This window comes from Chrysemys picta, chromosome 2, assembly GCF_011386835.1.
Source record: "Chrysemys picta bellii isolate R12L10 chromosome 2, ASM1138683v2, whole genome shotgun sequence".
NCBI lineage: Eukaryota > Metazoa > Chordata > Testudines > Emydidae > Chrysemys > Chrysemys picta.
The window spans coordinates 44,012,386-44,037,532 of record NC_088792.1 but is presented as its reverse complement, the minus strand read 5'-3'; the positions used below and the strand labels follow the sequence as shown (position 1 = coordinate 44,037,532).

The 25,147-nt window shown below is 41.6% G+C and overlaps 1 protein-coding gene across 1 annotated transcript in view; it reads right to left on the bottom strand.

Moving 5' to 3' along the window:
* The window catches only part of RUNDC3B (RUN domain containing 3B), a 187,780-nt gene that overhangs the window by 49,614 nt on the left and 113,019 nt on the right, over positions 1–25,147 (bottom strand). Inside the window, 1 exon segment of the mRNA XM_008169647.3 lies at positions 14,629–14,786. Coding sequence (XP_008167869.2) covers positions 14,629–14,786 — 158 coding nt within the window.

Below are 25,147 nucleotides of genomic sequence, written 5' to 3'. Positions count from 1 at the left end.
ACATTGTTTTATTTAACTAAAACAATTTAACTGTCTGTCTGGTGATGTTCTCCTTCTACTACAGCATGACAAGAAAATCCTCCAAATATTAATGATTAACCTGTTGAATTGGAGATAGTTCACCTCCCAGTCACTTCATAAATATCTGCTTCAATTACCTTCAGTAAATGAAATAACCAATCATTCATTTTCTGATATAGCTGTAAAACTAATCTGAAAAGTTTTCAAAATAAATCACTTAAAAATGTATAGTGTGTACCTTCTAAAAATGAAACCTAAATCTATCTTTGACTTGTGAAGAATATGTATTAAGGTTATAACGACTAACAAGAATGCACTTTTATGTAGAAACCTATGATTAAATCGAGTCTTCCTGACTAGTGATTTAAATCAATTTGATTTAAATCAAATCCACCCTGCAGCCCCACCTACTGCGGCTGGGAGCTGCAGGGTACCCCCGCTGCCCATGGTGGCTGGGATCTTGACGGCCTGCTGCTTCAGGCGGCAGGGTACCTCACAGCTCCCTACTGCTACAGGAGGTGGCAGGACCCTGCAACTCCCAGCCGCAGGGGCTGAAGTCACGGAGGTCTTTGGAAGTCACGGATTCCGCAACCTCCGTGACAAAATTGCAGCCTTACTTATCACCGTATTATCTTCTAGGTGTTTGCAAATTGCTTAATTATTTGCTCCATTATCTTTCTGTGTACTGAAGTTAAGGTGACTGCTCTGTAATTCCCCGAGTTGTCCTTATTCCCCTTTTTATAGATTGGCACTATATTTGCCCTTTTCCAGTCCTCTGGAATCTCTCCTGTCTTCCATGACTTTTTTTGAAGATAATCTCTAATGGCTCAGATATCTCCTCAGTCAGCTCTTTGAGGATACTAGAATCTATTTCATCAGGTCCTGGTGACTTGAAGACATCTAACTTGTGTAAGTAATTTTTAACTTGTTCTTTCCCTATTTTAGCCTCTGATCCGACCTCATTTTCACTGACATTCACTATGTTAAACATCCAATCGCTACTAACCTTTTTGGTGAAAACCAAAACAAAAAAAAATATTTTAGCACTTCTGCCATTTCCACATTTTCTGTTATTGTTCCGCCCCCCGATTGAGTAACAGGCTTACTCCGTCCTTGGTCTTCCTCTTGCTTCTCATGTATTTGTAAAAAAAAATTTGTAGAGAAAGGAAAGCAGAAGATCTAATCCACCTAGATTTCAGTAAGGCATTTGATACAGTTCCACATGGAAAATTATTAGTTAAATTGAAGATGGGGATTAATATGAGAATTCAAAGGTGGATAAGGAATTGGTTAAAGGAAAAACTACAACAGGTCATACTGAAAGGTGAACTGTCAGGCTGGAGGGTGGTTACAAGTGGAGTTCCTCAGGGATCGGTCTTGGGACCTATCTTATTTAACATTTTTATTACTAACCTTGGCACAAAAAGTGCGTGTGCGAATAAAATTTACGGATGACACAAAGTTGGGAGGTATAATCAATACGGAGGAGGACCAGAATATCATACAAGAACTTGTGGATGACCTTGTAAACTGGAATAATAGAAATAGGATTAAATTTAATAGTGGAAAGTCATGCATTTAAGAACAACAAGAATTTTTGCTATAAGCTGCAGATTTATCAGTTGGAAGCAACAAAGGAAGAGAAAGATCTGGGTGTATTAGTTGATCACAGAATGTGATGCAGCCATGAAAAAGGCTTTTGCAGTCCTAGGATGCATCAGGCGAGGTGTGATGTTATGAGTGTAATAGAATATCTCATTGAAAGGTGAAACAGGGCCAGAAAGAGTTAATTAACTCACAGACTGACCTGACCCATGGCTGAACTTGTTAGGAAGATATGTAAATTAATACAGCTTTGAAATGCAAGCCTGCATTGTTAGAGATAGAAGGGTAGAGGTTTGCTTACATCACAAAACCTGAGCAAACAAGTCTTGTCTATTGCTAAAGATCAAAAAAGGAATATTAACATTTATGATGACACTTGAGTGAAATAGTATTATTGTCTATATGTCTCTTTGAAGGTTGTGATAAACTGTATATGGACTGTTTAACGGATAAATTACACCATGCTAATTGCCAGGATGTTTGGGAGACAGAAGATTAAGCTTATTCTCTCAGGCCAAGAGGCTGCTGGAAAATGTATAAAAACCCTGGGACACCATCCTGTTTTATCTCAGATTTGCTTTGGATTTCAAGAAGGGGAAACCCTAAGCCATAGGAATTGAGATCCCCAGTCACTGACTGGAGTCACCCTGAATATGGACATTGGACTATAACCTATAGATCAATTTTAAAAAGTTTTGGCAACTACAAACTCACCATCTCTGCTATGTATCTGGACCTCAAGAAATTGAACTCGAGTCTGTATGTATGTTGATCTTTCAACCAACTCTCTCTTTCCTTTTTTAATACATTTTAGTTTTGAATTGGCTATAAATGTGTATTTTGGGTAAGATCTAAGTTATTATTTGACCTGGGTTTGTGGCTGATCCTTTGGGATTGGGAGAACCTTTTCTTTTATATGATGAGATAAGATTTTCAGAATTTATCATCATATGTTTGACATGTGTGTCTGGATCGAGGCCTGAGGCTGGGTACTTTAAGGGAACTGCATTATTTGGACTTCTGAGTAACCAGTGAGGTAATAGAGAAGCTGTTTTGTGCTGGCTTGGTAAATCTAAGTATTGGAATATCCACCAGCTTTTGGGGTTTGTCTGCCCTGTTCTGTTTGCAGTTCACCCTAATTGAGTAACCTCAGCTGGCTCTCACGGGCACCATCGTCACACGGGGTATTTCCAGTAGAGACAGGGAACTGTTAGTACCATTATACAAGGCACGGCTGAGACCTCATCTGGAATACTGTGTGCAGTTCTGGTCTCCCATGTTTAAGAAAGATGAATTCAAACCTGAACATGTGCAGAGAAGGGCTACTAGGATGACCCAAGGAATGGAAAACCTACCTTATGAGCGGAGACTCAAAGAGTTTGGCTTGTTTAGCCTAACCAAAAGAAGGCTGAGGGGAAATATGATTGCTCTCTATAAACACATCAGAGGGGCAAATACCAGGGAGGGGGAGAGGAGTTATATAAGTTAAGCGCCAATGTGGACACAAGAACAAGTGGATATAAACTGGCCATCAAGAAGTTTAGGCTCAAAATTAGGTGAAGGTTTCTAACCATCAGAGGAGTGAAGTTCTGGATCAGCCTTCTGAGAGAATAGTGGGGGCAAAAACCCTAACTGGCTTCAAGACTGCAGTTAATAAGTTTATGGAAGGGGTGGTATGATGGGACTGGCTACAATGGCATGTCGCCCATCAGCGACTGCCAGTAGCAAAAATCTCCAACAGCTGGAGATGGGACTCCAAAAGTGGAGGGTTCTGAGTTACTATAGAGAATTCTTTCCCAGGTATCTGCCTGGTAGGTCTTGCTCACATGCTCAGGATTTAACTGACTGCCATATTTGGGGTTGGGAAGGATTTTTTCTCCGGGTTAGACTGGCAGAGACCCTGGGGGTTTTTTTCCTTCCTCTGCAGCATGGGGCATGGGTCACTTACAGGTTTAAACTAGTGTAAACGATGAATTCTCTGTAACTTGAAGTCTTTAAATCATGATTTGAGGACTTCAGTAACTCAGCCAGAAGTTAGGGGGTCTATTTCAGAAGTGAATGGATGAGGTTCTGTGACCTGCAATGTGCAAAAGGTCAGACTAGAGGATCACAATGGTTCCTTTTGACCTTAAAGTTTGATTCTAACTATGGCACCTGGCATGGGCTTATTTAATAACTATATTGTATCACTACTTCTCAAATACAATATTCACATGATTTTTTTCTCCATCTAAGGTCTTGGCTACACTTACCCGGTAGTTCGGCGGCGAGCGATCGAACTTCTGTGTTCGACTTATCGCGTCTAGTCTGGACGCGATAAGTCGAACCCGGAAGTGCTCGCCGTCGACTGCGGTACTCCAGCTCAGCGAGAGGAGTACCGCGGAGTCGACGGGGGAGCCTGCCTGCCGAGTGTGGACCAAGGTAAGTTCGAACTAAGGTACTTCGAACTTCAGCTACGTTATTCACATAGCTGAAGTTCCGTACCTTAGTTCGAATTAGGGGGTTAGTGTAGACCTGGCCTAAGTAAAACATAAGTAGCATATACAGTATAAATAGTGTATATGCAAAAACAGAAAAATGTAGTTCATTTACAAAAAAGTTTAAATAAATCTATTAATAGTTGATGAAGAGGCAACATACTGTATATACTGCCTTAATTTAACTTTCAGTACAAAGAAAAACATTAACTCACATCTTACCATACAAGTCCTAAAATTATAGATTCGTAGTATATAACGTATCTATGTTAACCTTCTTTTTTCCCCATAAGCGTACATTACGGAGTAAGATGCTTACAATATTAATGAAGATCACATTACAGGAGTAAAATGCCAGTGACTTTGCAGCATTATTAACTTAGGCTAAATTTGAACAAGTTGTCTACATGTACTCTATTACTAATCTTCTGAGCCATACAATCCCATCCCCTCTTTTCTATGTAATAGAATCTTCAGGTCCTCACTTCATAGAGATTAAAAGACCATTCCCAAGCAGGGGTGTTTAAGGATCAAAATATCAATATTTTGTAGGCAAAGAGATTCTAAAAAACCGCCTTGCCAAAATGAGTAACTGTTTTGTCGGAGTCCAGATAGTCAGTAAATACTGACAAAGGAGGAAAATCCAAGAATCCGCACAACACTTGTCCTTTGTGGGAATGTACCTTTCATGAGTGATTGAAATGACTTTTTTAACCCCAGCCAAATGTGCTCTGAGGCATTCAAAAGGCAGATGTTTTTGATTATCCATTTTGAAAGGCCTTGCTTATAGATTGTAAGTGTACTAGACTTAACCATAATCTAAAAATTCTAGAAGCAGGATACATATTGTATAACTAGGACAGTTTATCAAATGTTAACTTCTGAGTGAGATATAATAGCCTTCTTGCTATTCTGTTTATGTACAATATCCTCACCTCTGGAGGAAATAAATTAAAAAATATATATATATATATACACACCACCATGAAAATGACTGAAATGGAAGCTGAAAGACAACTTGTGAAGGAAGAGGGAATTTGTATATACCGTCCCTTGTTATGGCAATCTATATATAAACTGGTCTATAGGAAGCCCTTACAAATTTTCTCATTCATCAGGCAGCCAACACAATAAAGAAAAACCACCTTAAAAAGAGAAATCGAATCTACATTTACACATTGAGAAAGCCACATTAAGAAAAATCAAGGCAAGTACTCAGCATACTAAATAAAAATATAAGGAATGGAGGAAAGACCAGAAGTCAGTACAAGGGATTTAAAATAGACATTGCTGTGATGGGTTGGGTCACAGAAACTCCCTACCAGAAGAGGCTTCCCTCCACTCTTGTCTTGCTGAGTTAGACACTACAGTCAGCTTCAGCACAGACCCAGGAGGTTGGGACATGCCCCCCTGCAGTTCACTGAAACAGATCCACTGAGCTCAGGAGCTTCTTAGTTAACAGAGACTTTCCCAGCACCCAGTATTCAGTCTTTCTGGGAGCCTTGATTCCAAATAAATCCATTTTACTCTGTATAAAATTTATATAGGGTAAACTCATATATTATCCACCCTCTATAACACTGATAGAGAGATATGCACAACTGTATGCTCCCCCAGGCATTAATTACTTACTCTGGGTCAATTAATAAGCAAAAAGTGATTTTATTAAGTATAAAAAGTAGGATTTAAGTGGTTCCAAGTAATAACAGACAGAACAAAGTAAGTTACCAAGCAAAATAAAGCAAAATGTGCAAGTCTAAGCCTAATACATTAAGAAACTGCATATAGGTAAATCTCAACCTTAGAGATGTTCCAATAAGTTTCTTTCACAGACTGGACTTCTTCCTAGTCTGGGTCCAGCAATCACTCACACCCCTGTAGTTACTGTCCTTTGTTCCAGTTTCTTTCAGGTATCTCTTGGGGGTGGAGAGGCCATCTCTTAAGTCTGCTGAAGACAAAATGGAGGGGGTTCCAGGGCCTTTTATATTCTCTTTCTTGTGAGTGGAAACCCCTTTGTTCTCCTGTGCAAAATCACAGCAACAAGATGGAGTTTGTAGCCACCTGTGCAAGTCACATGTCCATGAATGATTCAGCTTTTTGCAGGCCGACACCATTGTTTACATGTTAGTTTGAACGTTCCCAGGAAAGCTCAGATGTGGATTGGTGTTTCCCAAAGTCCATTGTCAGTTAAGTGTTTCTCGATAGGATTATTCTCAGTAAGTGCCCATTTTCAAGAAGCTGACCAAATGCTTCACTGAAGCTACTTAGAGTCAAACACATTGAGATACAAGTACATAGCCAACATTCATAACTTCAAATACAAAAATGATACATACATACAGACAGTATAGTCATAACAAGCAACTACAACCTTTCCATAGACACCTCACTTGACCTCCTCTGTACAAGAGCTGGTGCAACGTAACAATTGCCAACCTGAAAAGAATGTGTCTGAAAAAAGGAAAATGTTCCTAATGTAAATTGAGTTTACACAACCTGTCTCCCTAAAGGGATTTAGGGAAAGGAGGATTAGTATTCTGAATTTTGCCATATTAGGAAATGAATTTAGCAGCAAGATCAAATACTGGACTGTATCTCCCAATTTCTATGGAGTGAGGAAATAAAGTAATTAAATAGTTAGCTAGGCAAACTGAGTTTATTATACTGAAACTGTTTAAGGACTGAATTTCCTTTGAGAATCTTGCAAGAAGAATCCCTAAAAAATGGACAGTAATAAGTGCTCTATCTATCTATCTATATATATATATATATAGATAGATAGATAGATAGATAGATATATTATATATATATATATATATAGATAGATAGATAGATATAGATATATTAAAAAAAAAGATGCTTTACCTATTGCTCCAGAGAATTTAGCATTCCTAGAATGATAAGATTACAAAGGCCATGGCAACCCAGACTTAACAGTGATGTGGGGCTGAAAGAATATGGTACAAGAATTAAACAGGGCCTTGAATCAGTTCCAGAATAACCATATATTTTGGTAACTGAACCATTGTCAAAAATCCTTTAGACAAGATGTAGACAGATGTCTCCCCCAAAGGTACAGAAAAAACAAAGCCTCCAAAAACTGATCCAAAACAAGTTCTTGCTAGAATAAGTTGCAAAATAAAAAGCTCTTGATAATGGACATTCAGAATCCTTTGCACTTTGCTGCACGATCAAGAATAATACCGTAGGGTTATAATATTTTGGTTTTGTTCTCCTCATAGAGATGTTTGTAATATAGAGTAGCGTTTATGGTTCCTTTTCTAATTTCCCTGCTCATTCCTAAAACACTGAACAGGAGTATGATGGTTTAACTGCCTTTTCCTTTAACAGAATGAAACACATTATAGGGAAGGAGAGGATGAACTTTTAGTGTCCTTAATGGAATCCTGCCCTCTTAATTAATAATTGAGCCATTAGCAACTCATAGGTTATAGTGCAGCTGGATTCAGTTATTTTTCATCTAGGACTTCTTGTATTTTTATGCTTTTCCTATTTTGATTAAAATGTGTTGTATCAAAAAAATTAAAGGGTCGAATTATACCCTTCACTTGTATATACAGAGCAGTGGACCTGGAGGACACAATTAGGAATGCCAACCGTGCTGCATCATTACCTTCAATCTCAAAGGACCACAGCAAAGGATCAGGATCCATCCATAAAAAGGAAGTAAAAGAAAAATCGGCATACTGCAGACAGATAATTACGAATCATGCACACAGAGGGAAGTGAGGAATGGGATTATTACAATGTTATTTTAATTATAATAGTGCTAGGAATCTGTGTTTCCAGCTACTCACTGTTGACAGATTCTTCTACAAACAGGAATTAAGACTTTAAAATGTGTGCCATTCTTTCAGGCCTGGATCCTCAAGATGTTCTTGATAGGTGGTAAAATCAAATAGGGAGGTGGAGAGTCAGTCATTGGTGGAGATTTTTAGTTCCTCCTTCTAGGAAGACAAGGTTTCAGCTTCTTTTCAAAAGGCATTATTTATCTTTCTTCAAGAAACTCTTGACTCTGCAAATATCATCTTTATCTACTGGTCTCTAACCTTCCTTTTTGGTAAGACTGAAAAAGCAAGACAGAGAACTCTGGCAATACACTGAATGATAAAGCTTAAGCATTCGTACGCGTTTATTTAGATCCATCAGCATCTTTTGGAACATTTGACCACAAGGCATTGCTAATGCTTCTGCAGACTATAGCTGGGATATACGGAGCACATCAGATGCTTTGTTTGTATTTTCCTTTGGAGAGAAACAAGAGAGCAACACTGGGTAAATGGTGAGAGTGCTCATGCAGACATTCAAAGGATTCCAGTTCATCATCCCTTCTATCCAATGTGTACATAAGCTTCCTGAGGAGACAGGCAGGCATTATAGACTGAAGCATGTAGATGATGTGCATATGTAGATGAATTTCTCATCTCCTTTTCACAGGATCTGGATAACTGTTTGGCTTTTCCAGTGTCTAACAAATTGTTGCTGGAATAAGATCTAACTTGTTGAAGCACAATCTGGATAAAATGGGGGTTTATGATGATGCATCTAGAAAGCAACTGTAAGAAATGAAAAATTATAAATATTCCTTCAACAAAATAAGCCCTCTTATCTTTTGGTAATTTAAATTAGATCTTGTCTCTTGCTGGATCCATAGCTGTTACCAGATATCAAGTCAGCAGCAGTCATCAGTGCTGGTGAGAAAGCTGTAATCTTTTCTTTCAGATGCAAACCTACCCATAGATCCAGGCTTTTCCTACCTCTGTAGTGGATTACTGCAATTTACATTGATTAACAAGTGAAGACCACTTGGAAATGTTGGCTAATATAAAATATATCTGTGAGCTTTCATTAGCTGTGCTTCTCACAGGGAATATATTAGTCTGTTCTTTGTGATCTACACGGGCTTGAATTTGTTTCTGGAGATAATTCATGCTACTTATTTTGATGTATAATATTTCTACATGGTTTGGGTCCCAGCTACCTTAGACTACCCATCTCCGTGTGTGATACTATGGCAGTTCAGATCAAGTGAGCTGTTCAAGCTTACTAGCCTCCAGGTTAAAGAAGAGCTGAGGACAGGATGATTTTAATAGAAATCAACTGTGGTGGTATTAAAGACGGGGCCCTTAACTTTGGGATGTGCCCCCTTTTAGCACACAAAAATATCAAGTTTGCTAACCTTTGGGGCATGCTGTCATGCTTAGTTTTTCCTACTGTGGTTTTTGATAAATTGTTTTGTAGGAGAGGTGGATGTTCTACTAATCTAGTTTACAATATTCTTAATGTAGTAAAAAGTTGTTTGTATATATGCTTACAGCCTAAGACAGTCACATTTTATAAATATTAAATACTGAAAAAAAATCTGCAAGGATTTAGGGAACAATTGAAGAAAACCAGGCATAGGATATTCGTTAGATGAATTAACAGTTGATTGATCATTTCTGCATTCTGTGTATGGCACTGAGATTTAATATATATTTAATAATGAAAGATGGAGGTTCCCAACTAAATATTTTAAGCCAACCATTCACTGAGAGAAGCAAAAAATAACAAAAATCATATCCAAACAATACTTTTTTTGCTTTAAAAAGGGTGTTATTTTGAAGTGTAGTTTCTTTATAACATTATTAATGTAATGAAATAAAACCCTAGTGTGATGCACTGTATCCAATGTGACATCCTGTACTCCATGTTCACCACTTTCATATGGCTATGAGATATTTTGTACAAAGTATGCTTTGTGAGAGATCATTTGAAAACTCATAATCTGCTATGTTTCCGGGTGACACTCGCAGACAATTTGGCATCAGCACTGCCTGGCCTGCTTGATGGCCCATTATGGGCCATCAGCTACAAAACTGACCCATTGAGAGAAGGCAAGGGTTACACCTTATGACTCAGCAAGGCATGCAGGGGCATGCCTATGGACAGAAAAGGCTTCCAAGCCATGTGCTGGGCAGCTTGTGTTTGAAACAAAGAAAGCACAAGCTGCATGGCAAAAGACTATAAAAGACAGCTGCATCTTCTCCATCTTGTCTTCAATCCTGCTTCTTACCTCTGGAAGAACTTTGCTACAAACTGAAGCTCTGAACAAAGGACTGAATGACCCATCTAAGCTGTGGATGTGTTCCAGAGGGACATTCAAGCCAGCAAACTCACTAATACTGCTAGGAACCTGATGGACTTTTAAGTTTTCGTATGTATGTGATTGTTTTACCATTTAACATCTCTCTTCTTGTTCTTTCTTTTTTCTTTATAATAAACCTTTAGTTTTAGACACTAAAGGATTGGCTGGTAGCGTGGTATTTTGGGTAAGATCCAAACCTATACTGACCTGGTAACATGGTTGACCCTCTGGGGTCAGAAGAACATTTTGTATATGTGAGCAGAATTGTTTAAATAAATTCTCATTGTAGTGGACCTACTTGCTGATTGGGAGCCAGAGAACTGGAATGCAATAAAGGGGGCTGTGTGATTTCTTTTTTTGCTTCTTGATAACCAGTGTGGGAGATCAGAAGCACAGTTGGTGACTGGTTGGAGAGTTTAACTTCAGTGTTACCCGCCAGTCTTGGCAGTATCTGCTCTCCCTTTTGCAGCCTGCCTTGACCTTGACATTTCCAGTGAGGGCTGCCCCAGGCACCACCAGTCACACAGGGGATGTTGTGTCTACACCCCAGCTGGGGGTAATCCTCAGAGGGGGAAAAGGTATAGGAATGGAGAACTCACAACCCACAAACTACCTCTTTCCCCCATCTCTGCTCACGGCAGCTACAACGCTTGGAAGAAAAAAAGAAGCTTTTGGAATTAGGGGAAGGGGTCTTAGCTGGAAGGCTTTCCAGCTAGTACAGACTGCTGTAAACTTTTGGGTGAGAAAAAAAAACTTTGTGGTTGTTGTCTTCAAGATTACTTAGCTTGGTAAAATTTAGGAATTAGCTTGCATTTTTAAACTTATTTCTTTTGTAACCAGTCCTGACTAATATGCCTCATCGCTTATAATCACTGAAAATCTCTCTATTTAATAAACTTGTTTTGCTGTTTTATCTAAAAAAGTGTGTTTGATTGACGTGTTTGGGAAATTTCTACTCAGGTCAACAGGGCTGGTGCATACTCATTACCCTTTGTTGGAATGATGGACTAATTTCGGCGGGGAGGGTACGGTTGGGACTGAGGGATATGCAGATTTCACCCTGTATATATTTATGGCTGGCTGGGCATAGCATTCACGTATTCATCTGGGAGTGACTTTACATGCTATTCACTAGCAAAGGAGAGTAAAAGGCATCCAGGCTGGAGAGCTAAGGGATACAACAGTTCAGGTCACACCCAGAAAAAATATAGCAGTTACTATCTGGAAATAGGAACAGAATACATAATAAATAGGAGCTGGCACATTAAGCTGACTCAAGAAGAGGCCCTTCGTAAGTCCACTGTGGAGTGCACTGTTCTTAAAATAAACAACCTTCACCTCTCATAGCACTACTACTTTATCTTTTACGGCTGATCCTTTTGTATCCTCCATGTACAATTTCAGATTTAGCACACACTTACAAAGATACCTTTTAAAAATATTCTTGAATAAAGGCAAGGAAATGGAAAGCCAAATATTTCAAATTGGTGCACGCAACTGTCTAAAAGATCAAGATCAAAGGCAACCTAAAATGTATTTAGCCTTATTTTCAGCTGTAATAAAATGGTAATAAAGTTAAAGCAGTGAAATTCACTACTTGAGCAAAAACATTAGCAGAGCAGAACAGTTTCATTAAAAAGAAAACAAAGACTGTTTTTATAATATAGTAGCACTTTCCATTAATATAGCAAAGGGCCTTAAAATCAGAGATCTGAAGGTGCTTTACAAACATTAATATGTTCTGCCTCAACACCTATATGAATTAGGGAAGTATTACCATCCCAAGCTTATTTATGGCTGTTAGTAAAAGAAACTGCAGCACACATTTCACTACTTTAATATTCTAATAGTAAGGATGGGGGGAGATGAGGAAGGACATAAAACTAAGGGTACGTCTACACTACCTGCCGGATCGGCGGGTAGTGATCAATATATCGGGGATTGATTTATCGCGTCTAGTGCAGACATGATAAATCGAACCCGGATTGCTCTGCCGTCGACTCCTGTACTCCACCGCGGTGAGAGGCGGAAGCGGAGCCGACGGGGGAGCAGCAGCAGTCGACCCCGTGCTGTGAGGACATGAGGTAAGTCGACCTAAGATACGTGGACTTCAGCTACGCTATTCTCGTAGCTGAAGTTGCGTATCTTAGGTCAATCCCCCGCCCCCCAGTGTAGACCAGGCCAAAGATACCTGTCTGTACTTGGAGTTCTATAAACACAGGTTCAATCATTTTATAATGTTAATAGCAACTGGACAAATTAATGCTTTAATGCAGGCAAACTAAGGTAACAAGGCTGTTTAGGTGCCCTACCAACTCAGTTTCTGTTTAGCCATGAAGCAAAGATCAAGGGTGGGCAAATATGGAGGAAATATGTTTAGAGAATGCCAGTTGCTGCTAGTTTTCACTCTCAGGTTCCTCCTCCAAGTCATTTTCTCTGCCCTTCCTCTAACTCTCTGGGTTGAGTAACTAACTGAATTTGCAAACTCATTTTTGGGAGAGTAAATCTGACAGATTTGCTGCATTCACAACATTAATATGTGTAAAATTGTACATGGATCTCTAAGTAGCTGCCTTACATTTATGAAAGGAGATTTAGCCCACTGCCCCAACAATGGCATTGCAAATGGCCATATAAGGCGGGATTTTTTTGTCTTAAAGAGCACCACATAATCGTACTCCAGAATCTAAGCTAGCTAACACTCCAAGAGGAAAAAAAAATGAAGGTTGAGTTTTTCAAAACAGTGCTGAATTTAGCCACACATTTCTCCTTTATACTGAGCACCCATAACTCCAGTGGAAATCAATGGGAACAACAGATGTTTAGTACCTTCAAATATCAAACTAGACCAAAGTTGGCACCTTCAAAATCAGTAGCCACTTTTGAAAGTTTTGCTCTAGGAGATGAAAGACCAGTTATTAGCCACAACTGCTAAACTGTGGGTCAGTAATAGAATTTTAGTACAGGCAGTTCTCACACAGCTTGCAGCCAGACTTTCTCTAGTCCTGATCTGAGAAAATGAAGGGGGGGAAAAACCCTCTAGGAGCCTTGAAATCATAACAAATGAAATACAAATTATTCTGTGAAACTCAGCAGGGATGCACAAGTTACAAACATCAGCAATTCCATGATCTAATAGAAGGTGGAAGAAAAACATTTTTTTTATTAACTAGACAACTTTAAATGCATACAGAGTGAGATTCAGGGCTGCACCTCTAAGAGGAACAGCCCAGGAGAAGCCTAAAGGTGCCTTTAAGCCACCCTTGAAATCTCCCAGATCCTAGGCTACTCCAGGGGCCAAAGTGGACACTGGTGTAACTTATGACTCAGCTGTGGACGCTGCCCAGAATCTCCACAGTGCTATGTGCTGTTGCCCTGCCCATCACCCAGCTATACCCCAGCATACCCTATGTCAGAGCTCACACAATGTCTTCAGAAGAGATCCTGAGACTGTTGTCCTTATTTCCTTTCCCTGGGGGAATTCTCCCATCGTTGGAGGCAGGTTATCTGACCCAGAGAAGGATGGTTCAGTGGTTAGGGCACTAGACTGGGATTTGGAGACCCAGGTTTAGTTTTTGCTCCCGTGTGACCATAGTAAGTCATTTATTCTCTCTGTGTCTCATTTCCACATCTCTAAAATGGGGATGATAGTACTTCTGTACTCCACAGGGATGATGAGAGGATAAATACATTAAAAATTGTGAGGCTCTCAGATGCTATAGTAATGAGGGCCACATAAGTACTTAAAGGGGCTTTAATTTATCTATCTTATGTTGTTCCAGCCCTTTTATCTGACATAAAAGCATGGGTGAAAAGCACATGGTGTGTCAATAATGAAGCCCTCAGTGCTAGCAGAACTGCTTCTAGTGTTTCAGAGCACCATACAAACAGAATAGAATTGTAAAGCAGGAGGTGTATTTGTGAAGGAGAAATACCTTTTTCCCCAATAAATGAAAATTTTACTACATCCAAAATAATGTTTTGCCTCCCACAAAATGTTTTGCATTACAGAATTTAAACTAATAATGATAAAATGCAGTATAGAAATTTTAATTAGAAAAATGCATGATGAAATAAATAGGAATAACTATTTTCAGTTAAGCCGTCTTAGATCTTTAAGTAGTTGCTTTTTTTAAATTCTTACAATTTTAGTATCCTATACTATTGCAGGGCAGCTGTCTTTGAATATAAAATTTGTCAGCTGATGAAAAGTTATTCCACATTTATAAAAAGGAGAACTACTTCAATTTCTTCAAGATTAAGTCTTACTTGTTTTCATGGGACCAGAAATTCATATAAATCATACAGGAAAATACAGGAAACCAGAGAGATGATGTTACTACTCTAGCAAAGTTTCTCCATCACAGTCTAACTTACAGCTGGTCCTGCAGCTCTACAATTATGTACTCCAGCTGTTCCTTCTCCATTTTATGGGCTAGATCCATATCTTCAATCCTCTGTAGCAGTAGTTTGTTTTGTGAGACAGATTCAGCCAGCTGGGTTTCTCTAAGGCGTACTAGCTCTTCAAGATAACCCTGAAAATGCAGAAATAAACAAAAACCTTTAGAGAATAAGAAATGGTTACTCACTGTATGCAGTAACTGTGGTTCTTTGACATGTGTGTCCCTATGGGTACTCCACTTCAGGTGTGCTGGCATCCCCTGCACGTTTGATCGGAGAGTAGGTTAGATAAATGTCTATCAGGGATGGTCTAGACAGTATTTGGTCCTGCCATGCGGGCAGGGGACTGGACTCGATGACCTCTCGAGGTCCCTTCCAGTCCTAGAATCTATGAATCTATGAATTTCGCATAGCAGTGTCCATTAAGCCCATGCATGTGTATTTCTCAATTTCGTGCTCCGTGCCGTTGTTATATAGCACTGCACGGGTGAACCAACCTCAGATCCTTCTGTACTGCAAAGCTCCACAGCAGAGAACGCCAAAGCAAAGGGGAAGGAAGGCAGTTAATGAAGCATCCAAAGGAAGACAAAACTCAAAGAACCAGTTACCGCACAGGGTGAGTAACCATTTCTTTTTCTTCAAGTAGTGTCTCTATGAGTGCTCAAGTTTAGATAACTAATGAGCAGTTTCCTCTAAGGAGGAGGGGGCTTCAACATCAAGTCCAATATCGAAGAAAATATAGCTGAGCCAAACCCAGCATTGGAAGCAGAGTCATGAGCAGTGTTCCCTCTAATTTTTCCTACCCAAATGGAATGAATTTTGTTATGTGCACCAATATGGAGGTGATGTGTGACATCTGGGGTAGGACCAGGGATGAGGGGCTCAGGGCTGTGGCAGAGGATTGGGTTGCAGGGGGTGAGGGCTTTGAGGGGGGACCGGGGATGAGGGATTTAGGGTGCAAGAGAGTACTCTAGGACTACGGCGGGGAAAGAGAACTCCCCCCCAGCTCTCTCTCCCCCCACAGGAGCACCTGGGCTAGTGGGGGGGGGGGAGGGGAAGAGGCACCTCTCCCCGCCCTGACAGCTCTGTGGCTGGGGCTGCAGGATAGGCATCCACACCGGAGGAGGGCCGCCCTGGCCGCAGCTGGGTCTGGGCCGTTCTGCCAGACTGGGTCCGGGCCGCAGCAGAGTTGGAGCCGGGGGAGGGGTGCCCCAGCCGTGGCAGGTTGGAGGGAGGGACACCCCTTCCCTGTCCGCAGCAGGTCCCAGGCAGGTTCCCTGAGCGCCTGTGCAGCGCTAAACAGGCAGCTACGCGGCCACACAGCTTACAGCAACTTAGGTCATGAGTTATTGACTAATACTCAAACATATGTATAGAGGTCTACATATTTCAATAATGGGAACATTATTGTGAAAGGCTGTAGAGGCTTAGAATGAGTGTGTGTATTTGAGGGTGCTTGGATATTACAAGATTGGTAGAAAGAACTAATGCAGTTGGATAGCCAGTTAGAAAGTCTTTGTTTAGAGACCGCAGACCCTTTTGATCGATCTGCAATCAAGACAAATAATTTGGGAGTCTTTCTGAAAGGTTTAGTCCTATCAAGATAGAAGGCCAGGGCTCTCCTGACATCAAATGTATAACAGCGCCTCTTCTTTGCTTAGGTGAGGTTTAGGGTGGAGGACCAGAAGATGAACGGGTTGGTTAATATGGAACTCAGAAGATATTTTTGGTAAAAGCTTGTGTAGGAGCAGGATTACACAGTCCTGCCAGTTGATGTTTATAGTTACCAGAGTCTGGATCAATCTAGTGGCCAGCAGATTGGTCACAGAGGGGAGCCAGGCTCTATCGGTCGCAATCCAATGCTCCCAGAGTTTTGGCAAGATGAACCCAAAGTCCCATGGCCTAGCACCCTGTTCTTATAGTTTTGTTGTTGTTGTTGAAGTCTATGGATTTTGCTGTGTCAGTTTGTGACCGGTTACTTCTTAATTGGTGTTATCTTTTGATGTTAACATTCCCAAACACCACCGAGAGGGTTATTCTGTCCTGGTTTTGATTTAATCAATTGTCTTGTCTTAAAGGGTCGTCAATCTGCCCTTCCTTAATTATTCATGCACGTTGATGGTTCTCTGGTGGTGGTAAGTTTTTTCACTCCTTCTTCCTTGACCATCTGGCTATAACAATGGTCTTCACACCTTATCTTTTTCTGATGCATACATTCCTCATTCACACAAACAGTCTTTTACAGAGACCTTTAAAGGTATACAAACAGCAGTGTTTTTTGCTCAACATAAACGACATTGTAAATTAAACTTAAGGATTGTTCTGGTTTGTTCCTGCCTTAACATCAGTAGGGACACTGGCAGTCTGTCAGATGCATTTCTACCAATGTCCCAGAGGGTCATTTTTTTCTGCTATTCAAAAAAGGGTGGCTGGCAGTATAATTAAATCCTACATTAATTCTTACGGTACAAATATAAAATCCTGCTCCTCCACCTGGGATGTGGTCGTACTGTTGACCTTGTCCTTGAAAAATATTGTGAAAGGTGGGTATGCCATAAGGGCCTTTATTTCCCCAACTTGTCAAGCCAACATGATACCTATCAGAAAAAAATGGTGGAGTGAGCAGGAAACCATCAGTTCAAATGGTGATCTTGAAAGGCATTTAAGAACCAGACTGAGGTCCCAAACTAGAGTAGGACTAGTGGAAAGAGATTTTGAGCCTCCCGAGGAACCTCACTGTTGTTGGGTAGACAATTATGGAATAACCTTCTACTGGAGAATGGAAAGCCATGATGGTTGCTAAGTGGATTCTAATGGACCTCAGCAAGAACTCCAAGTTTTTAGTTCTAAAGGTGCAGTCCAGTATATCTGGCAGTGATATGGTTATTGGTAGAATGTGTTTGAGGTCACACCAGCAGGCAAATCTTGTCCATTTTTGTAAGTGAGTGTAGTGTGTAGATCATTTTCTGCTGTGTAACAGCATTCTTTTTTCTTCCGATGAGCATGTTGTTTCTAATCCCGTGAACCACTGAGCAACCAGGTTTTGAGACAAATAAATCTGAGATTGGAGTGAAGGATCTTCTCACCTTCCTAGGACAGCAGAGGACTGGCAAGTGATCAATGAGTAAATGGCCATCTGTATCAAGCAAGGGAACTATGTTTGTCTGGGCCAGGTCAGAACTGTTAGAATAACTCTGGCCTTTTTCATTTGAGTAGAGGAGTTAGGGGAACACAATAGAGCCAGCAATCAATAAAGGTGAAAGGCATCCCCCAAGGATCAGTGATCGGTTATGAAGCAGGACTTGGCATTTTTCTTGTTTATTGCCATGGTGAACAGATCTATTTGAGAGGTGCATCATTGCCATAATATGTGGTGCAGTATGATGGGATCTATTTCCCACTCATGGTCTTGAAAAGTACCTGCTGAGCATTTCCGCGGTCCCATTCTGAACTCCTGGAAGGTAAGCTGCTGTGCTGATGACCTGATTGCATATGCACCAATTCCAAAGCTTGACAGCCTCTGTGCCAAGGGAGCAGGATCTTGCCCTGCCCTGGCAGTTGATATAGAACATGCATGACATATTGTCCCTCATGACCTTTATGTGTTTGCCCCAGTTAGTGGTAGAAACTGGAGACAGGCATATGTGACAGCCCTGAGTTCCAGGAGGCTGATGTGCAGAGTGGTTTCTTCAGGTGTCCATCTGGCCAGGGCCACGTGAATGTTCAGATGTGCTTTCCAACCCAACAGGGATGCATCCGTTGTGACAACTGGGGAAAGGTGGGTGATAGTGACTCCTGCACAAATGTGAGGGTTTTTCCACCAACTAAGAGATTCCTTGATGCAGGTGAGTGTGGAAAGTAATGTAGTTAGACTTTGTCTGTTGTGTAAATAAACAGTCATGAGCCACCCTTGAAGACACTGCATTCTGAGTCTTGCATGGTCCTATCACGAAAGTGCCAGTTGACATGTGTCCCAATAGCTGAAGACAGTTCTTGGCCAGGGTTTGAGGGATTATCTGGATTGTGCTGATTGTGTTGGAGAGGGGCCATGAATCTTTGCATTGGGAGGTAGGCTCTTGCTGCAACTGAATCGAGATAAACTCCTATTAATTCTAATTGTTTAGAATTAATCCAAGGTGGATTTTTGAAAGTTCAATTGTAGACCCAATTTGAGGAAGAGGTCAATGGCCTCACAAGTCGCCTGAGAAGTTACATCCAGGAAGCCCCCTTTCTGAAGCCAATTTTCTAGGTAAGGGAAACTAGAATTCCTTTTCTGTGGAGGTGTGCCGCTTCTACTGACATGACCCAAAAAGACCTTAAGGTAGATGATAGGCTGAAAGGGAGCACCCAGTATTGAAAATGATCCAGACTGACAGTAAAACATAGGAATAATTTGTGAGATGGGTGGATCACTATATGGAAATGTGTGTCCTGAAGGTCTAGGGCTGAGAACCAGTACCCTAGGTCCAGTGACAGAATTATTGCTCCAAGTGTCACCATTTTTAATTTGTGTGCCTTCACAAAGTTGTTGAGCAGCCTTAAATCTAGGATGGGTCTCCAACCACTCTTCTTTTTTTGAACCAGGAAATACCTGGAATAAACCCCCTTCCCTCTGTGCCACATGGGAATTGGTTATATAGCTCCCATGAGTAGGCAAGAGAGTGTCTATTTCTTGTCAGAGTAGGTTCTTGTGAGAGTAGTGGTTGAAGATGGATGGGGAAGAAGGGGCTGACAGGTGGAAGACAAGTAAAGTGGATGGAGTGCCCTGTAGAGATAATCTCCAAAACTCACTTGTACATGCCCGCTGGTAGTGGTCAAGGCGGTCACTGAAGGGAGGAAGGCAGATGAATTGATGCAGCTGGTAAGAATGGGAATGGTAACTCAGGACCTCGACCAACCTTCCAAAATTTGTGCTTGGAGATGAAAGGCTGTGAGGTCAAAGGTTGAGAAGCAAGTGGTTTTCTTCTCTGGAACCTGTCTCTTATGTTGAGGTTTGTATGATCTCTGGGAGCTCAAGAATTGGGCGGGATGGGATCTCTGCGCCATCTGGGACTTGCTCAACTCTCTCTTGTGGGTAAGTGTATAGATCCTGAGAGAACACAAAGTATCCTGGAGTCTTTTAACAGGTGCAGAGATTCATTCATGCTGTCAGCGAACTGTTAAGTACAATCAAAAAGGTAGGTCTTCAATCATATTTTGGACCTCCTTTGGAAATCTTAACAGCTGGAGCCAGGAGGCCCGTCTCATAACTACTTCTGTAGTGATTGAACAGGTGGCAGTATCAGCAGTGTCGAGGGAGGCCTACAAATATATTGTGAGCAAATGGCCTTCCACAATAATTTCAGCAGGTAGGTGCTTAATAAAAGGGTGCAACTTGGTATAATTTGTATGACTGCATTTCACCAATAATGCCCGGTAGTTGGCAATTCTGAATTGTAAAGTAGTTGCCATGTCTCAGATACAGCAAAGTCTTGGGGAAAATGAAAATCCTGCAGTACTGAGTGTGATCTTGGTACCATGTCCATAGCCTGTGCTGAAGTGATAGTGGCTGAGAGAAATGCCAGTATTGTGAATCTCGACCACTCCAAGGGGAGTCCAGGTGGAGCCTGAGCAAGCTTCTTCGGTGCCAAGTGAGAATAGGCAGAGCTTTTCTTGCTGGACTGTTTTGCTGACAGTACCAATGACATCTCGGAATCAAAGTCTTTACAGTCCTTAGGTCTAGCAGTGCCCTCAGTACCAGAGAAACCAGCAGCCTCATGGTACTAGGTCAGACAGCAATGGGTGCCAAAGTGGCTGGAATCAGCGGAGACCGCAACTTCAAGGTTGAATCCCTTCCTGGAGAACTTGGGAGATGGTCTTTAGGAGTTTTATGGAAGGAATCTTGGGTCTTCCTCCTAGATGACCTTGAGGGGTGTGGCTCAGAGACAGTGGAAGCAGAAGACTTACTCAGAAACCAGTGTAGTGAGGGTAGTGGGGGGACCCCTGGCCTCGATCAGAGGCCAGAAGCAACAATAAGAAGTTGAAGTTTGATCTCCCTGGTTTTCTGGCTCTAGATTTTAATGCCAGACAGAAGTTGCACTTTTAGGAAATATGAGATTCCCTGAGAGAATGGATGCACCGGGAGTGTCTGTCGCTCACCGGGATTGCCTTCCAGCAATGGTAACTGGGAGAACTGGGTATACGATATCCTCCCAGTAAAGTAAAACTACCAGGAGAGAAACTATCTATACATTTTTTTAAAATATAAACTACTACAGCTGAACTAAACTACTGGTTTATTATAGTTGTTCTTAATGGTAATCAACTACTAAAAGAGTTCAGGGGACACAATTGAGGTAAACCTCAATGCAGACAACTGCAAAAGGTCCATCTCAGGCTGAGGTGGTTGAGAAGGAATTGAGGGCAGTTTGCCCGCACAGTGCTATATAACAATGGCACAGAGCATGAGACTGAGGAACATGCATGTGCAGGCCCTGTGGATATTGCTATGAAAAATTTCCAATCAAAGGTACAGGGGGTGCAAACACACCTAAAGTGGAGCACTCGTAGGGACAATACTCAAAGAAGAACAAAAGTTACAACTTAATATGTTCATATTTTGCTGGCATAGGACAGAGTATTCCTGTTTATTTTTTATTTTATTTAACATTATAGTGAGTGGACATGAACACTTAATTGGAGCATAATGGTCCCTGACACAATATGAGAGCATCTTATGGGTTATTAATGCTTGTTTGAACAATCTATCCATGTTCCATGAAGTGAAAGCAGCAAATGGAGGAAGAGATAAATTAGATAAAGTGATCAAGAAACTGTGACTGATGGATGAACGCTGAAAAACATCCTCACCAGAAATTGATTACAACTCTATTACTTAAGTAATAGTTGCCAGACACCTTGAAGGTATATAAAAGAATCAGAATCAAGTCGATGGGATCCGACATAAAATATTTGCAATTCAACTTCTACAAAAAGAATTGAAATGAAATAAAAGCTTCATAGTACCAAATTAAACATGAAAACAGCACAAAAAAAAAAGTTAAATATTTATCACTTGTAATGAACACTCAATATACAAATATAAGGTATAGGGCAGGAAAACACAAGAGGAGAGGGTTACTCACCCTGTGCACTAACTGAGGTTCTTTGAGATGCGTGTCCCTATGAGTGCTCTACTGTAGGTGCGGTAGCGCCCCCTGTGCCTGGAATCAGAGATCTTCATCAGCAGTGCGCGTTGGACCACACATGCATACCTTCCCCCTCTCGTGCCATGGGCGGGACATATCTAGTGCTGTGCGGTCCGACCACCCCCCACTTCCTTCTCTGCCGCAGAGCTCGTGTGTCAGCTCCGAACCAGAGAGGAGGACAGGCAGTGGAGCACCCATAGGGGGACATATCTTGAAGAACCTCAATTACTGCACAGGGTGAGCAAACTTCTCTTCTTTGACTGATGTCCCTATGGGTGTGCCACTGTAGATGACTCGAAAGCAGTGCCCCTAATTGGAAGGCTGGGGCTTCAGAAGAGCATTTACTGCAGATGATAGGACAGTATGTCCCAGGAGAGTGTCAGCTGTGGCATCACAAGAAATGGCGTAGTGATTGTGACACTGCATCCCATATTCTTCATAGTGATATTAAGATATGATTATGACATAATTATGATGCATTTTTTACAAGACGGGGCATGTAAGAAGTCATTGGAAAAGTTATGATTTCCTGGATATGATTATCCTATTTGCATGCATGCATCATTTTTGTATCTGATGTTATGAATACTGACTATGTATCTGTATTTCACATGTAGTTACACCTGGGTGACACCCACTAGGCAAAATGCTTCCAGTCTAAATAGCTGGTAGTGAAGGACCCATTCAGGGTAATGGGCCATTATGGAAAACAATAGCCTTATGAGAAGCTTATCCCCCACCTGGAGAACCTTCCTGTGGATGTTTCAGCCAGCCTGTAAGCAATGGCTGCTATGACTCTGCAAGAGCATGTGACCAGCCCAACATGACTCTGGACTCCATTTTGGGGGCCTGTGTTTTTCCACAGGCTGGTCTGAGAACTGAGTTTGGAACAAAGGGTTCCCACCATATGCTAAAGCTATATAAGGCAGGGAGTGACATTATTGGCTGTTTTTCACCCCCCACACAAGAGAATTCCTGGAAACACCTAAGGAACAAAGACTGAACTGGGGGAAGTGCTGAACTCCGGCTAAAGGAGTTTCTAGCCTGTGTATTGAAACCTGGTGATCCCAAGTTGCAAAGCAACTGCAGCTTGTCCCTTAAGAATCTGCAAGCCTGCTTGTCAGGGTGACAAACTGCTAATTCATATCCAATCTATCTAGTATATTAAGCCTAGTTCATGTTTTTGTTTATTTGCTAGGTAATCTGCTTTGATTTGTTTGCTATCCCTTATAATCACTTAAAAATATCTATCTTTTGTAGTTAATAAACTTGTTTCTGCTTTATCTAAACCAGTGAGTTTGAATTAAGTGCTTGGAAATCTTAACTCAAGGGCAAAGGCTGTTGTATTTCATCTCCGCATTGAGGGGGAGGCAAACTGGACAATAAATTCATACTGATCAGGGTTTTGACAAGGACAGGACAGTACAGCTCTGGGGTCCTAGGCTGGGAAGCTGGTGGTTATTTTGGCTGTAGCCTCTATTGTTGGTTTATGCAGTGGCTGGTCAGCCTGCATGTAACTGCAGCCGGGCATGTCCCTGCCTGTGTATATGCTGGTCAAAGTGTAGGACCGGGAGCAGGTCTGCAGCTTGTCACCGCAGCAGAATGTGAGAGGGAGACCAGGCTGGTGAGTCAGAGGGCTCAGTGGTACCCCAGTTCCAGGTGGCACCGCAGGGGGAATCCATCAGAGTGATGGGCCAGTGTCTTGTGATGCCCATGTGGCCATTTTGCAAAGGTCATCAATGAGGACATTATTAAGAAAAGCATTGGAGGTGGAAAGCGAGCGGGTGGAACATGATCCAATTGCAGTAGGAGGTTGCCAATTGTGTAGTTGTTAGGACAGATGTATACACTGCGAGATCCAGTTGGACAGGGATTGTTTAGAGATGGCTGAGACTTTGGATCTTTCAGCTGTTGAAAGGAACAAATGTGGTGATTTTCTAAAAGGTTTAGTTCTGTCCATACAGAAGACTAATGCTTGCCTGACGTCCAAGGTGTGCAGTGCTGCCTCCTGTTGGCTGCTCTGAGGCTTCGGGAAGAAGCAAGGAAGATGGGTAAGATGGAAAGATGATGGAACCTTTGGCAAAAATTTGGGATGTGGATGGACCGTAACTTCGTCTTTATGAAAAAGTGTGTATGGGGGATATGCCATAAGGACCCCAATTTCACTGACCCATCAGGCAGAGGTGATAGTGACAAGAAAGGCCATTTTCATTGATAAGTGAATGTAGGAACATGTTGCCATCAGTTCAAATGGCGGTCTAGTAAGAGAGCACAGGACGAGGCCAGGGTCGGATCTCATGCGTGAGGATAAAGATTTTGGAAACCATTCAGGAAACGTTTCATGAGTGGGTGTGTGAAGATGGCAGTGAAAAGTGGTGATGGCTCCCAAATGCACGTGAATAGAGCTGATGGATAATCCTGATTGCTTAAAGTCTAAAATATAGTCCAGACTTAGTGTCAGTGGAGTGCTTATTGCATCAACCTGATGAGAGGCGCACCAGCATTGGACCTTAATCCATTTGTGAAGGTAAGCGCGTCTAGTTGTGTTGTGCCTGCTATTCAAGAGCATCTGTTTAGCAGTGTCTGAGCAGGTTATTTCCAAATCCCGGAACCACAGAGGAGCCAGGCTTTGAGGTGGAGAATCTGTGGATTGGGATGGAGGATGCAACCCCATCCTATGAAAGGAGTCACAGAGTTGGATGGAGAGAGATTGGTCAGCATACCATCATGCAAAGGAGGTAAGTATACGAGATCTGTCATGGCCATGTTGGAGCTATAAGGATGATATAAGGTCCCTCTGAACCTTGTGGAGTACTCAAAACAGAAGGGAGAAGAGAAGGAAGGCATAGAGCAGTAGTGCAACCCATGTGATGAGGAATGCGTCTCCCATAAATCCATCTCCCAGTCCCGCTCTCGAGCAGAATTGAAGGCATCAGGCATTTTGTGGTGTGGCAAAAAGATCTATATTGGAGTATCCCCAGTAGTTTAAGATAAGCTAAAGGATTCAAGTATTCAGTTCCCACTTGTGATCATGGGAGAATCTCCTGCTCAATCTTCTCGTAGAATAGGTTTATGAGAGGGGTCCCTGAAGAGGGACAGGGAAGGAGTGTGGCGGAGCACGATAGATAGGAAAGGGATAGAGTATCCTTCCCTGATGATCTCTAGAACCCACTTGTCCAAGGTAATTAGTCTCCATGATGGAAAGAATGGAGCTAATTGGTCACCAAACTGGTGGGATGTCGAAGGTGGTTGGTAGTACTGGAACAGGGGAGACTTCTTGGGGCCTTGACCACACCTTCAAAATTTTT